General features: G+C 48.0%; 2 protein-coding genes across 4 annotated transcripts in view; one reads left to right on the top strand and one right to left on the bottom strand.

Annotated features, from left to right (window-relative positions):
- tln1 (talin 1) overlaps positions 1-16,333 on the top strand; it is a 215,247-nt gene that overhangs the window by 99,503 nt on the left and 99,411 nt on the right. For all 3 annotated transcript variants that reach the window (XM_083793816.1, XM_083793817.1, XM_083793818.1), the window contains 6 exons: positions 7,263-7,430; positions 8,247-8,348; positions 11,808-12,000; positions 13,235-13,401; positions 14,139-14,267; positions 16,202-16,315. In XM_083793816.1, coding sequence (XP_083649942.1) covers positions 7,263-7,430; positions 8,247-8,348; positions 11,808-12,000; positions 13,235-13,401; positions 14,139-14,267; positions 16,202-16,315 — 873 coding nt within the window. The remainder of the gene's footprint in view (positions 1-7,262; positions 7,431-8,246; positions 8,349-11,807; positions 12,001-13,234; positions 13,402-14,138; positions 14,268-16,201; positions 16,316-16,333) is intronic.
- LOC310879564 (beta-1,3-galactosyltransferase 1-like) lies at positions 4,603-5,736 on the bottom strand (the record flags this gene model as incomplete). Its single annotated transcript, XM_083794339.1, has 1 exon — positions 4,603-5,736. The coding sequence occupies one exon, from the start codon at positions 5,734-5,736 to the stop codon at positions 4,603-4,605; it is 1,134 nt and encodes a 377-aa protein (XP_083650465.1).

Genomic DNA, 16,333 nt, shown 5'->3' with positions numbered 1-16,333 from the left:
GTGTTCTCTCAGTAACAGTACGGCCTAATGAAGTAGTGTTCTCTCAGTAACAGTACGGCCTAATGAAGTAGTGTTCTCTCAGTAACAGTACGGCCTGTTGAAGTAGTGTTCTCTCAGTAACAGTACGGCCTGTTGAAGTAGTGTTCTCTCAGTAACAGTACGGCCTGTTGAAGTAGTGTTCTCTCAGTAACAGTAAGGCCTGTTGAAGTAGTGTTCTCTCAGTAACAGTACGGCCTGTTGAAGTAGTGTTCTCTCAGTAACAGTACGGCCTAATGAAGTAGTGTTCTCTCAGTAACAGTACGGCCTGTTAAAGTAGTGTTCTCTCAGTAACAGTACGGCCTAATGAAGTAGTGTTCTCTCAGTAACAGTACGGCCTGTTGAAGTAGTGTTCTCTCAGTAACAGTAAGGCCTGTTGAAGTAGTGTTCTCTCAGTAACAGTACGGCCTGTTGAAGTAGTGTTCTCTCAGTAACAGTACGGCCTGTTGAAGTAGTGTTCTCTCAGTAACAGTACGACCTGTTGAAGTAGTGTTCTCTCAGTAACAGTACGGCCTGTTGAAGTAGTGTTCTCTCAGTAACAGTACGGCCTGTTGAAGTAGTGTTCTCTCAGTAACAGTACGGCCTGTTGAAGTAGTGTTCTCTCAGTAACAGTAAGGCCTGTTGAAGTAGTGTTCTCTCAGTAACAGTACGGCCTAATGAAGTAGTGTTCTCTCAGTAACAGTACGGCCTAATGAAGTAGTGTTCTCTCAGTAACAGTACGGCCTAATGAAGTAGTGTTCTCTCAGTAACAGTACGGCCTGTTGAAGTAGTGTTCTCTCAGTAACAGTACGGCCTGTTGAAGTAGTGTTCTCTCAGTAACAGTACGGCCTGTTGAAGTAGTGTTCTCTCAGTAACAGTACGGCCTGTTGAAGTAGTGTTCTCTCAGTAACAGTAATGCCTGTTGAAGTAGTGTTCTCTCAGTAACAGTACGGCCTGTTGAAGTAGTGTTCTCTCAGTAACAGTAAGGCCTGTTGAAGTAGTGTTCTCTCAGTAACAGTAAGGCCTGTTGAAGTAGTGTTCTCTCAGTAACAGTACGGCCTGTTGAAGTAGTGTTCTCTCAGTAACAGTACGGCCTAATGAAGTAGTGTTCTCTCAGTAACAGTACGGCCTAATGAAGTAGTGTTCTCTCAGTAACAGTACGGCCTGTTTAAGTAGTGTTCTCTCAGTAACAGTACGGCCTGTTGAAGTAGTGTTCTCTCAGTAACAGTACGGCCTGTTGAAGTAGTGTTCTCTCAGTAACAGTACGGCCTGTTGAAGTAGTGTTCTCTCAGTAACAGTACGGCCTGTTGAAGTAGTGTTCTCTCAGTAACAGTACGGCCTGTTGAAGTAGTGTTCTCTCAGTAACAGTACGGCCTGTTGAAGTAGTGTTCAATCAGTAACAGTACGGCCTGTTGAAGTAGTGTTCTCTCAGTAACAGTACGGCCTAATGAAGTAGTGTTCTCTCAGTAACAGTACGGCCTGTTGAAGTAGTGTTCTCTCAGTAACAGTACGGCCTGTTGAAGTAGTGTTCTCTCAGTAACAGTACGGCCTGTTGAAGTAGTGTTCAATCAGTAACAGTACGGCCTGTTGAAGTAGTGTTCAATCAGTAACAGTACGGCCTGTTGAAGTAGTGTTCTCTCAGTAACAGTACGGCCTGTTGAAGTAGTGTTCAATCAGTAACAGTACGGCCTGTTGAAGTAGTGTTCAATCAGTAACAGTACGGCCTGTTGAAGTAGTGTTCTCTCAGTAACAGTACGGCCTAATGAAGTAGTGTTCTCTCAGTAACAGTACGGCCTGTTGAAGTAGTGTTCTCTCAGTAACAGTACGGCCTGTTGAAGTAGTGTTCTCTCAGTAACAGTACGGCCTGTTGAAGTAGTGTTCTCTCAGTAACAGTACGGCCTAATGAAGTAGTGTTCTCTCAGTAACAGTACGGCCTGTTGAAGTAGTGTTCTCTCAGTAACAGTACGGCCTGTTGAAGTAGTGTTCTCTCAGTAACAGTACGGCCTAATGAAGTAGTGTTCTCTCAGTAACAGTACGGCCTGTTGAAGTAGTGTTCTCTCAGTAACAGTACGGCCTGTTGAAGTAGTGTTCTCTCAGTAACAGTACGGTGTTCTCTCAGTAACAGTACGGCCTAATGAAGTAGTGTTCTCTCAGTAACAGTAATGCCTGTTGAAGTAGTGTTCTCTCAGTAACAGTACGGCCTGTTGAAGTAGTGTTCTCTCAGTAACAGTACGGCCTGTTGAAGTAGTGTTCTCTCAGTAACAGTACGGTGTTCTCTCAGTAACAGTACGGCCTAATGAAGTAGTGTTCTCTCAGTAACAGTAATGCCTGTTGAAGTAGTGTTCTCTCAGTAACAGTACGGCCTAATGAAGTAGTGTTCTCTCAGTAACAGTACGGCCTGTTGAAGTAGTGTTCTCTCAGTAACAGTACGGCCTGTTGAAGTAGTGTTCTCTCAGTAACAGTACGGCCTGTTGAAGTAGTGTTCTCTCAGTAACAGTACGGCCTGTTGAAGTAGTGTTCTCTCAGTAACAGTAAGGCCTGTTGAAGTAGTGTTCTCTCAGTAACAGTACGGCCTGTTGAAGTAGTGTTCTCTCAGTAACAGTACGGCCTGTTGAAGTAGTGTTCTCTCAGTAACAGTACGGCCTGTTGAAGTAGTGTTCTCTCAGTAACAGTACGGCCTGTTGAAGTAGTGTTCTCTCAGTAACAGTACGGCCTGTTGAAGTAGTGTTCTCTCAGTAACAGTACGGCCTAATGAAGTAGTGTTCTCTCAGTAACAGTACGGCCTGTTGAAGTAGTGTTCTCTCAGTAACAGTACGGCCTGTTGAAGTAGTGTTCTCTCAGTAACAGTACGGCCTAATGAAGTAGTGTTCTCTCAGTAACAGTACGGCCTGTTGAAGTAGTGTTCTCTCAGTAACAGTACGGCCTGTTGAAGTAGTGTTCTCTCAGTAACAGTAAGGCCTGTTGAAGTAGTGTTCTCTCAGTAACAGTACGGCCTGTTGAAGTAGTGTTCTCTCAGTAACAGTACGGCCTGTTGAAGTAGTGTTCTCTCAGTAACAGTACGGCCTGTTGAAGTAGTGTTCTCTCAGTAACAGTACGGCCTGTTGAAGTAGTGTTCTCTCAGTAACAGTAAGGCCTGTTGAAGTAGTGTTCTCTCAGTAACAGTACGGCCTGTTGAAGTAGTGTTCTCTCAGTAACAGTACGGCCTGTTGAAGTAGTGTTCTCTCAGTAACAGTACGGCCTGTTGAAGTAGTGTTCTCTCAGTAACAGTACGGCCTGTTGAAGTAGTGTTCTCTCAGTAACAGTACGGCCTGTTGAAGTAGTGTTCTCTCAGTAACAGTACGGCCTGTTGAAGTAGTGTTCTCTCAGTAACAGTACGGCCTGTTGAAGTAGTGTTCTCTCAGTAACAGTAAGGCCTGTTGAAGTAGTGTTCTCTCAGTAACAGTACGGCCTGTTGAAGTAGTGTTCTCTCAGTAACAGTAAGGCCTGTTGAAGTAGTGTTCTCTCAGTAACAGTACGGCCTGTTGAAGTAGTGTTCTCTCAGTAACAGTACGGCCTGTTGAAGTAGTGTTCTCTCAGTAACAGTACGGCCTGTTGAAGTAGTGTTCTCTCAGTAACAGTACGGCCTGTTGAAGTAGTGTTCTCTCAGTAACAGTACGGCCTGTTGAAGTAGTGTTCTCTCAGTAACAGTACGGCCTGTTGAAGTAGTGTTCTCTCAGTAACAGTACGGCCTGTTGAAGTAGTGTTCTCTCAGTAACAGTACGGCCTGTTGAAGTAGTGTTCTCTCAGTAACAGTACGGCCTGTTGAAGTAGTGTTCTCTCAGTAACAGTACGGCCTGTTGAAATAGTGTTCTCTCAGTAACAGTACGGCCTGTTGAAGTAGTGTTCTCTCAGTAACAGTACGGCCTGTTGAAGTAGTGTTCTCTCAGTAACAGTACGGCCTGTTGAAGTAGTGTTCTCTCAGTAACAGTACGGCCTGTTGAAATAGTGTTCTCTCAGTAACAGTACGGCCTGTTGAAGTAGTGTTCTCTCAGTAACAGTAATGCCTGTTGAAGTAGTGTTCTCTCAGTAACAGTACGGCCTGTTGAAGTAGTGTTCTCTCAGTAACAGTACGGCCTGTTGAAGTAGTGTTCTCTCAGTAACAGTACGGCCTGTTGAAGTAGTGTTCTCTCAGTAACAGTAAGGCCTGTTGAAGTAGTGTTCTCTCAGTAACAGTACGGCCTGTTGAAGTAGTGTTCTCTCAGTAACAGTAAGGCCTGTTGAAGTAGTGTTCTCTCAGTAACAGTAAGGCCTGTTGAAGTAGTGTTCTCTCAGTAACAGTAAGGCCTGTTGAAGTAGTGTTCTCTCAGTAACAGTACGGCCTGTTAAAGTAGTGTTCTCTCAGTAAAAGTAAGGCCTGTTGAAGTAGTGTTCTCTCAGTAACAGTACGGCCTGTTGAAGTAGTGTTCTCTCAGTAACAGTACGGCCTGTTAAAGTAGTGTTCTCTCAGTAAAAGTAAGGCCTGTTAAAGTAGTGTTCTCTCAGTAACAGTACGGCCTGTTGAAGTAGTGTTCTCTCAGTAACAGTACGGCCTGTTGAAGTAGTGTTCTCTCAGTAACAGTACGGCCCCGGCCTCTTGAAGTCCTCCCAGACGCGCATGCGGTCGGCGGGACTCAGCCTGTCGGGCGGTATGACGGCGCGCACCACCCTGGAGTACACGCAGCGGCTGTACGGCGTGTACCCGGGGAACTGCGAGCGCCTGGGCGGGTCGCTGAGCGCGACGCCCAGGCGCTCCATGACCAGCCCCAGGTACACGTCCTCCATGTAGACGGCGCGGACGTGCCTGGAGGCCTCCACCAGCCTCCCCGGCAGGTCCAGCGACAGCACGTAGGCCCCGCCCAGCGCGTAGGGCGGGTAGTGCGCCCCGGGGTACACGTCGCGGGGCAGGTACCACTTGGAGGCCGGGTCTCGGGCCACGGGGCTGCGGCGCGGCACCAGCCCCGTCATGTAGTCTCTCTCGGGGACGCCGCCCCCCCCCGGCCTGGACGCCAGCATGGCCACCAGGTTGGGCACGTTGAGGAACACGTCCGTGTCCACCTTGGCGGCGTAGGAGGCGTGTCCGCGGCAGCGCGAGTCCAGCCACTCCATCATCAGCATGGTCTTGATGGTCAGGTTGCCGTAGGAGTCCAGGAAGTCGGCCTGCAGCAGGTCGCCGTGCTCGGCGCTCTCCTCCAGGACGCGGCGCTGGACGGCGTCGGCGTCGTCCGGTTCTTCTCCCGTCGCGGTGGTCGTCGCGGTCGTGGTCGTCGCGGTCGGCAGACCGAGGAGGAAGAACAGGCTCAGCGTTTTGCCCGCCACGGTCCCGGTCCCGACACCGCCGCCCCACGTCCGGCGGATGAGGTCGCGGTCGGCCCGGTTGCGCGGGTTCACCGGCACCACCACCACCACGAAGGGCTTCCGCTGGCGGCACGCGTCCGGCTCGTCCACCACGAAGCGGTAGTGGCGCGGGTACTCCACGAAGTACCGGAGGAGGCCCGGCGCCGACACGTTCCCCACCGCGAACCGCGTCACGTTCTTCTCGCCCCCCGTGGACTCCCACGGCGGGCTGCGGCCGGCTCCGGCTCCGCGCAGCAGGCCGCCCACGTACAGCAGCCAGCCGGTGGCCTTCACGTACAGCCTGAACGACACGTAGGACACGGCCACCACCTCCAGCGCCAGGAAGAGGAGGAAGGCCGACAGAGCCATGCTCTCGTAGATGTGTGTAAACCTCATGTTCTCTCTCAGGCTGTTTTGGACCGGTCTGTGTGTAAACCTCATGTTCTCTCTCAGGCTGTTTTGGACCGGTCTGTGTGTAAACCTCATGTTTTCTCTCGGGCTGTTTTGGACCGGTCTGTGGGGACGCAGACGGAGCCACACATGTATAAATACTGGGTGGAGCCGGTACGGTACTTTATGGGCCGAGCAGAACTCTGCTGTGACGTCATAGCAACAACGACACAATGCCCATTTACACAGGCCAACCTGACACACGTTCCTCTTAACCCATTCTGGCCTGAGATCAGATTCATACGAGGTTTCCACTGGGCACACACTGGTCTGATTTTAACCCATTCTGACCTGAGATCAGATTCTATAAAAATGTCAGTCGTTCTTCGATAAAAAAAAAAATAGCAGACCTACAAGCTCGTAGCGCGTCACTCGGTGGCGTGCTATGAGCTTGTAGATCTGCTATTTTTGAAAAATCGACATAGAAATATAGCTTTTTCAGAAAACTGTCGGGATGTAGAAGAACATTTTTAGAATCTGATCTCAGGTCAAAATGGCTTAAATCAGTGACTGCGGTGGTGATTCGGTGTCCGGTTGGCTCAACTCTGTCGAGCACCCGTCTTTCGAGCACACAGTCATGGGTTCGATTCCCGGGCACCGGCGTCAACTCGTGGCGTATTGGTGGGTGCGGCAAGATACGGTGCTCCACCGCTGCAATCTCCCACGACTCACTTAGTGATTGCTCAACGTTATTGAGGGGCGCTAGCCCCTCCTATATGCAGGTTTAATGTTTTAGTTCAATGTTTGCTTGACGCCATTGACAATGAAGATAAATTAATGTTTGTTTTGTCCCTAACACAAACATTAAATCTCATTAACAATAAAGATAATTTGTCCCATTCTGAACGGGAACCCCTTTTGGTGTCGGCATCATGTCATGCTTTAGCTATTGAAAAATAGCAGATCTACAAGCTCGTAGCGCGCCACTCGGTGGCGCGCTATGAGCTTGTAGATCTGCTATTTTTGAAAAATCGAAGAACGACTGACATTTTTTAGAATCTGATCTCAGGTCAGAATGGGTTAATCAGACCAGTGTGTGTGTGTCCAGTGTAAACCTCGTATGAATCTGATCTCAGGTCAGAATGGGTTAATCAGACTAGTGTGTGTCCAGTGGAAACCTCGTATGAATCTGATCTCAGGTCAGAATGGGTTAATCAGACCAGTGTTTGTGTCCAGTGGAAACCTCGTATGAATCTGATCTCAGGTCAGAATGGGTTAATGTTTGTTTTATCTTACCTGCGTCGTTCCTCACGACGCCATCGTACATCAACGTATAAGTGGTTCATGTGTTGTTGTTGTTGTTGCTTTGACAGGACATGCTAATGCAGCTAGTTGTTGTTGTTGTTTTGACAGGACATGCTAATGCAGCTAGTTGTTGTTGTTGTTGTTGTTTTGACAGGACATGCTAATGCAGCTAGTTGTTGTTGTTGTTGTTGTTTTGACAGGACATGCTAATGCAGCTAGCCAAGGCTGTGGCTAACGCCGCGGCGGCGCTGGTGCTGAAGGCCAAGAACGTGGCCCAGAAGACCGAAGACTCGGCCCAGCAGAACCGCGTCATCGCAGCCGCCACGCAGTGTGCCCTGTCCACCTCCCAGCTGGTGGCCTGTACCCGGGTAAGAACCCTCACCCTAATCTGTACCCGGGTAAGAACCCTCACCCCTAATCTGTACCCGGGTAAGAACCCTCACCCCTAATCTGTACCCGGGTAAGAACCCTCACCCCTAATCTGTACCCGGGTAAGAACCCTCACCCCTAATCTGTACCCGGGTAAGAACCCTAATCTGTACCCGGGTAAGAACCCTCACCCTAATCTGTACGCGGGTAATAATAATAATAATAAAACTTTATTTGTATAGCACCTTTCATGACATGAAATGCAGCTCAAAGTGCTTTACAGAACAATGGAGAATAAAAGAAAAGCATTAAAACATTAAAAAACAAGCAGTAATGCAATACAGTGAGGACATGAATAACAAAAAGAATAAAAGATCAATTAAAAGCAATGTTGTAGAAGTGGGTCTTGAGCTGAGCTTTAAAAATGTCTACAGAGGCTGCCTGACGAAGGTACAGTGGGAGCTTGTTCCATGCCGACGGCCCGTAGAAGCAAAAAGCTGCTTCCCCGTATTTTTGAGTTGCCATTTTTTTAGGCAAAGCGAGCAGGCCAGCAGTGGAAGACCTTAGCGGGCGGTTTGGGACATATTTAGGCAGGCAGTCATGTAGGTAGGAAGGTGCGAGACCATTGAGAGCTTTATACACAAGTCAAATAATGTTAAAATTCAGTGCAACCTTTTCCAATAGACCTGTATATTTAAAATTTTGTAAAAGAGCTGTATAGTTAATATTTAGTAATGGATCTGTATGTTTCCTGTGTGTGTGTGTGTGTGTGTGTGTGTGTGTGTGTGTGTGTGTGTGTGTGTGTGTGTGTGTAGGTGGTGGCCCCCACCATCAGCTCCCCAGTGTGTCAGGAGCAGCTGATCGAGGCAGGGAAGCTGGTGGCCAAGTCAGTGGAGGGCTGTGTGGACGCCTCACAGGTAACCTAAACCTAACCCTATCCTCACAGGTAACCTAACCCTAACCATAGCCTCACAGGTAACCTAAACCTAACCCCAACCCTAGCCTGAGCTAACGTGTTAGGTTTCTGGTCTAGAGGGGCGGGTCACGGCTCAGATTTGCGCACGCCCTGATTGGATCTCATCGATCTGTCCGTCACCCCCGGCCCCTCCTCCTCTCCCCCCTAGTGCAGCGCTACGTCACATCATTTGGAGCGACGCCCACCCGGAAGGGTTGACTCCTCCCACTTTTTAGACCAGAGCGGCCAATGCGTTCCTCCAGGCTTTACATTTTTGCACCAACAAAAATGAAAGCCTGGTACCGAGGCTAGCCCAACCCTAACCCCAAACCTAACCCTATCCTCACAGGTAACCCTAACCCTAACCCTATCCTCACAGGTAACCTAACCCCAAACCTAACCCCAACCTCACAGGTACGGCTCACACCAACATGATACAGGAGTCTTCAACGTTCTAAGGGCCGATTCATACTCCTATTTTACCGCTGTTTAACTTTAGACTAAGGGCCGATTCATACTCCTATTTTACCGCTGTTTAACTTTAGAGTAAGGGCCGATTCATACTCCTATTTTACCGCTGTTTAACTTTAGAGTAAGGGCCGATTCATACTCCTATTTTACCGCTGTTTAACTTTAGAGTAAGGGCCGATTCATACTCCTATTTTACCGCTGTTTAACTTTAGAGTTAGGGCCGATTCATACTCCTATTTTACCGCTGTTTAACTTTAGAGTAAGGGCCGATTCATACTCCTATTTTACCGCTGTTTAACTTTAGAGTAAGGGCCGATTCATACTCCTATTTTACCGCTGTTTAACTTTAGAGTAAGGGCCGATTCATACTCCTATTTTACCGCTGTTTAACTTTAGAGTTGGGGCCGATTCATACTCCTATTTTACCGCTGTTTAACTTTAGACTAAGGGCCGATTCATACTCCTATTTTACCGCTGTTTAACTTTAGAGTAAGGGCCGATTCATACTCCTATTTTACCGCTGTTTAACTTTAGAGTAAGGGCCGATTCATACTCCTATTTTACCGCTGTTTAACTTTAGAGTTAGGGCCGATTCATACTCCTATTTTACCGCTGTTTCGGCGCTGTAGTGCCGAAATGATTTCGGCTCGTCAGAAATTTTCAGTAGCACCGAAGACCCCCAAAAATGATCTGTAATATGCCGCCGACCCCCATCTGAAAATATGTTGTTCCAGGGGACCTCTCCAGAAGCAAAGATTTGAGTTAAAAACTGAAACTCTGAAAGAATATTCAAGGATTTGAGGCACATTTTCACGATTTTTCAAAAATAGCAGACCTACGCGGTGCCGCGCTATGAGCTTGTAGATCTGCTATTTTTCAATAGCTAAAGTATAACATAGGCCTAATGCTTAAAACACCAAAAGGGGTTCCCGCCCAAAATGGGTTAATCCTGAAAGTCATCTCATGGATGAGCTTCATGGTGTCGTGGGAGGATCACGGACCAGCGACGCGACCGCCCGTCAATAATGCTCCTTTTGATTAGAACGGTAATCTGTCCATAGGTTTGGGAGGATATGGGGTCCATTCTATGGTAATCTGTCCATAGGTTTGGGAGGATATGGGGTCCATTCTATGGTAATCTGTCCATAGGTTTGGGAGGATATGGGGTCCATTCTTTCAATTCATTCAGAATTTGAATCCGTCTCTGCTTGTGGATGAGTTGAGGTCTGCTGGACTTTTGATTTAAAAGTAGCCTAATACTGTGATTGGATTGCTGTGATGTAATGCGGATTATGGATGTATCATGCACCTATGATTGTTTATAGGATGTTGTGTACTGTTGTTGTTTTGTCTGTTTTTGTCTGCCTTTTTATTTTTCAACTTTTACCGATCCTGTATTTAAGGTTTGTTTGTCTTGTTTTTTTCTTTGGGGTGAAAATTCAATGCGTTTAAACTCTTTTATGTCATACTTGTGGGGTTTATTTAAGAGAAGCTGTTAATGCCACCATTTGTTATTTTTCAAACTCGATATTTAAATAATGCTTCTGGTCTCTAAACTGCCTCCCCCTGGCCAGCCGGGGCGCCTGATGGAGGGGAAAGGAACTGGTTGGAATAACGTGTTCCTTCCACGCGCTACGTCCAACCAGGGAAACTCCCCCCTGTCAGGTGTAAAGGAGCAACTTGGACACTCAGGCATGAAGGAAGCATGAGTTCAAGTCCGTTGCTCTCCCCTTGTCCCCCATATATGGGGACTAGGTTGGTCTCCCCTTGTCCCCCATATATGGGGACTAGGTTGGTCTCCCCTTGTCCCCCATATATGGGGACTAGGTTGGTCTCCCCATGTCCCCCATATATGGGGACTAGGCTGGTCTCCCCTTGTCCCCCATATATGGGGACTAGGTTGGTCTCCCCTTGTCCCCCATATATGGGGACTAGGTTGGTCTCCCCATGTCCCCCATATATGGGGACTAGGTTGGTCTCCCCATGTCCCCCATATATGGGGACTAGGTTGGTCTCCCCATGTCCCCCATATATGGGGACTAGGCTGGTCTCCCCTTGTCCCCCATATATGGGGACTAGGTTGGTCTCCCCTTGTCCCCCATATATGGGGACTAGGTTGGTCTCCCCATGTCCCCCATATATGGGGACTAGGCTGGTCTCCCCTTGTCCCCCATATATGGGGACTAGGTTGGTCTCCCCTTGTCCCCCATATATGGGGACTAGGTTGGTCTCCCCATGTCCCCCATATGGGGACTAGGTTGGTCTCCCCATGTCCCCCATATATGGGGACTAGGCTGGTCTCCCCTTGTCCCCCATATATGGGGACTAGGCTGGTCTCCCCTTGTCCCCCATATATGGGGACTAGGCTGGTCTCCCCTTGTCCCCCATATATGGGGACTAGGCTGGTCTCCCCTTGTCCCCCATATATGGGGACTAGGTTGGTCTCCCCTTGTCCCCCATATATGGGGACTAGGTTGGTCTCCCCTTGTCCCCCATATATGGGGACTAGGTTGGTCTCCCCTTGTCCCCCATATATGGGGACTAGGTTGGTCTCCCCTTGTCCCCCATATATGGGGACTAGGTTGGTCTCCCCATGTCCCCCATATATTGGGACTAGGTTGGTGGAGGGTGTGTAGAGCCCAGGATCACATTAGATGATTGACACAGGGGTGAAAAATGGGTTACAAAATCGTGGGATAAAAAAATATGTTAAGAAAAAAGAAGAAAAAAAAAAAAAAAAATGGTAATCTGTGATTGGTTGGCAGAAAGGTAATCTGTGATTGGTTGGCAGAATGGTAATCTGTGATTGGTTGGCAGAATGGTAATCTGTGATTGGTTGGCAGAATGGTAATCTGTGATTGGTTGGCAGAATGGTAATCTGTGATTGGTTGGCAGAATGGTAATCTGTGATTGGTTGGCAGAATGGTAATCTGTGATTGGTTGTCTGCAGGGCGCCACGGGAGACGAGGCCCTGCTGAAGCAGGTGGGCGTGGCCGCCACGGGCGTGACCACGGCGCTCAACGACCTGCTGCAGCACATCAAGCAGTACGCCAGCGGAGGCCAGCCAATCGGACGCCACGGAGAGGCCACGGACCGCATCCTGGATGTCACGGAGAACATCTTCAGCTCCATGGGAGACGCCGGTGGGTTGCTGCTGTTTGACCCATTCTGACCTGAGATCAGATTCATACCAGGTTTCCGCCGGACACACACTGGTCCTGATGAACCCATTCTGACCTGAGATCAGATTCATACGAGGTTTCCGCCGGACACACACTGGGTCTGATTAACCCATTCTGACCTGAGATCAGATTCTAAAAATGTCAAGTCGTTCTTCGATTTTTCAAAAATAGCAGACCTACAAGCTCGTATCGCGCCACTTGGTGGCGCGATATGAGCTTGTAGATCTGCTATTTTTAAATAGCTAAAGCATAACATGATGCTAACACCAAAATGGGTGCCCGGTCAGAATGGGTTAATAGTGTTTTGAGTAAGATTCATAGTCATATTAGCCATATTTACTTGTGCAAGCAGAGCGCGCAAGTAATAGTTTCGCCCGGTCCGTATGCACCGTCCCAGCCAACCCGCCACTTTTGATGCGTATGCAAATAAAACGGCTAAATTGTGCCTGATTTGCTGGGACCAGATTACATGGTGTGTGTATATGTATAACTAGCTCTCAATGATGACGTCAGAAACATGTGGATTAAAGGACCCAATGCCAGAGTGTAATTGGTCTTCGATAGTGACGTAATGACGATATGTTTTAGTGTTGGGAGGATTAAAGGTAATGTTCCTGTGTATACATGTATGTAATCTGGTCCCAGCAAATCAAGCACAATTTGCTGTTTTATTTGCATACGCATCAAAAGTGGCGGGTTGGCTGGGACGGTTTTAGGCGCAAAGTAACCACAGTATACCGCTAATCAACTTACAGATTACATATACATATATATAGTATATGTATGACTAGCTCTCAATGATGACGTAATAAAGATGTGGACTAAAGGACCCAATGCCAGAGTGTAATTGGTTTTCGATAGTGACGTGATGACGATATGTTTTAGTGTTGGGAGGATTAAAGGTAATGCTCCTGTGTATACATGTATGTAATCTGGCACCACTGCCGTATCAGGCACAATTTGCTGGGACGGTTTTTGGCGCAAAGTAACCACAGTATACCGCTAATCAACTTACAAATTACATATACATATATATATAGTATATGTATGACTAGCTCTCAATGATGACGTAATAAATATGTGGATTAAAGGACCCAGTCATCATAGCTTAGTTTTTATTCAGCTCTTCTCTAGTTTTGGTCAGTGTATAAAGGGAGTTATTAAAGCCATATTTGACCCCTCCTCCCCCCTCCAGGTGAGATGGTGCGTCAGGCTCGCATCCTGGCCCAGGCCACCTCTGACCTGGTCAACGCCATCAAGATGGACGCCGAGGGAGAGTCTGACCTGGAGAACTCACGCAAGCTGCTGTCTGCGGCCAAGCTGCTAGCCGACGCCACCGCGAAGATGGTGGAGGCCGCTAAGGTACGTCTGTCTGTCTGTCTGTCTGTCTGTCTGTCTGTCTGTCTGTCTGTCTGTCTGTCTGTGATGTGTAGAGCATAGATTGATCCTTTGCGCAGTTGATTTGATATTGATAATAACAATGGATTCAGTTTCGATGGATGGATACTAGATATAAATAGATGGATAAATATTAAATACGTAACCTTACCGACCTTTTATTGATCGTGGAGGGGGGGAAATTCAGGCGCCAGCAGTAGCGGTTACAGATAGGCTACAGGGGCATAGAAGTACAGTAGAAGTACACCAAAAAAATACACCCTCAAACTAAATGTGATGTCTCACTGTACGATGAAACGTGACTCTTTTAATACCTAAATGAATGCACGCGGAAAGCTGAATCTGACAACATGTGACATCACAAAACCAGTTTTTAAATAAATTAACCCATTTTGGGGCGGGAACCCCTTTTGGTGTTAGCATCATGTCATGCTTTAGCTATTGAAAAATAGCAGATCTACAAGCTCGTAGCGCGCCACCGAGTGGCGCGCTACGAGCTTGTAGGTCTGCTATTTTTGAAAAATCAAAAGAACCACTGACATAGAAACACAGCTTTTTTTTTTAAACTGTCAGGATGTAGAAGACATTTTTAGAATCTGATCTCAGGTCAGAATGGGGTTAATCAGGGTGTGTCCAGTGGAAACCTCGTATGAATCTGATCTGGGGTCAGAACGGGTCAATGACTTCCTTCCTTCCTCCAGGGCGCCGCGGCCAACCCAGACAGCGAGGAGCAGCAGCAGAAGCTGAGGGAGGCGGCGGAGGGCCTGAGGATGGCCACCAACGCCGCTGCGCAGAACGCCATCAAGAAGCGCCTGGTCAACAAGCTGGAGGTTAGGGTTACATTACTTTGAACCCGTACATCTTCAACCGCTTATCCGTAGTCGGGTCGCGGGGGCAACAGCTCCACCAGAGTGCTCCAGACTTCCCTCTCCAGAGCAACATTAGTGACTTCCTCCTGGGGGGGATCCCGAGACGTTCCAAGGCCAGTGAGTCGATGTGTTTCCTCCAACTGCGCTTTGGTCTGCCCCGGGGTCTCCTCCCAGTGGGACGTGCCTCGAGGACCTCCCTATAGGGAGACGCCCGAGAGGCATCCTAACCAGATGCCTCGAGGACCTCCCTATAGGGAGACGCCCGAGAGGCATCCTAACCAGATGCCTCGAGGACCTCCCTATAGGGAGACGCCCGAGAGGCATCCTAACCAGATGCCTCGAGGACCTCCCTAGGGAGACGCCCGAGAGGCATCCTAACCAGATGCCTCGAGGACCTCCCTATAGGGAGACGCCCGAGAGGCATCCTAACCAGATGCCTCGAGGACCTCCCTATAGGGAGACGCCCGAGAGGCATCCTAACCAGATGCCCGAACCACCTCATCCGGCACCTTTCCAGGCGAAGGAGCAGCGGTTTCTCGTGTGACCCGTACAAACCTTAGAGTATATATTTATAGAGAAGGCACCCGGAGGAAACCATGAGGCGAAGTGGACATAGTGGCCGAATTTGGTATTGCAGCTTGAGCCAGCGCTGGTCCGTTGACTATCATTGTGCACGTTCACGTTATTGGGGCAATGACACACGTGAACGCTGTTTCATACGTGAACGCGTGCAATGATAGTCGACGGCCCAGCGCGTTCACCATTTGGCCCAATCCATCCCAGAATGCCCTATGTTATCATTTAGTCCGACACGTCAGTAACGTGTGTGTTTTTTTGGTTGGACACATGTCGGTAACATGGGTGTTTATTGGTTAACCCATTCTGAACGGGAACCCATTTTGGTGTTATAGCATCATGTTATGCTTTAGCTATTTAAAAATAGCAGATCTACAAGCTCATATCGCGCCACCGAGTGGCGCGATACGAGCTTGTAGGTCTGCTATTTTTGAAAAATCAAAGAACGACTGACATTTTTAGAATCTGATCTCAGGTCAGAATGGGTTAATCAGACCAGTGTGTGTCCAGTGGAAACATCGTATGAATCTGTTCTCAGGTCAGAATGGGCTAAATACATGTCAGTAACATGTGTGTTTTTTGGTTGGACACATGTCGGTAACATGGGTGTTTATTGGTTAAACACATGTCAGTAACGTGTGTGCTGATTGGTTGAACACATCATGTCAGTAACCTGTGTGCTGATTGGTTGAACACATCATGTCAGTAACCTGTGTGTTTATTGGTTGGACACATCATGTCAGTAACCTGTGTGTTGATTGGTTGGACACATCATGTCAGTAACGTGTGTGCTGATTGGTTGGACACATCATGTCAGTAACGTGTGTGTTGATTGGTTGAACACATGTCAGTAACGTGTGTGCTGATTGGTTGGACACATCATGTCAGTAACGTGTGTGCTGATTGGTTGGACACATCATGTCAGTAACGTGTGTGCTGATTGGTTGGACACATCATGTCAGTAACGTGTGTGTTGATTGGTTGAACACATCATGTCAGTAACGTGTGTGTTGATTGGTTGGACACATCATGTCAGTAACGTGTGTGTTGATTGGTTGGACACATCATGTCAGTAACGTGTGTGCTGATTGGTTGGACACATCATGTCAGTAACGTGTGTGTTGATTGGTTGGACACATCATGTCAGTAACCTGTGTGTTGATTGGTTGAACACATCATGTCAGTAACCTGTGTGTTGATTGGTTGGACACATCATGTCAGTAACCTGTGTGTTGATTGGTTGGACACATCATGTCAGTAACGTGTGTGCTGATTGGTTGGACACATGTCAGTAACCTGTGTGCTGATTGGTTGAACAGAATGCAGCGAAGCAGGCAGCAGCAGCAGCCACTCAGACCATTGCAGCAGCACAGAACGCTGCCTCCACCAATAAGAATCCTGCTGCTCAGCAACAGCTGGTACACAGCTGTAAGGTAACGCACACACACACA

Source organism: Protomyctophum parallelum, assembly GCF_964188405.1.
Source record: "Protomyctophum parallelum genome assembly, chromosome: 21".
Taxonomy (NCBI): domain Eukaryota; kingdom Metazoa; phylum Chordata; class Actinopteri; order Myctophiformes; family Myctophidae; genus Protomyctophum; species Protomyctophum parallelum.
The sequence above is the reverse complement of the archived record's forward strand: the minus strand, read 5'-3'. Positions and strand labels throughout refer to the sequence as shown.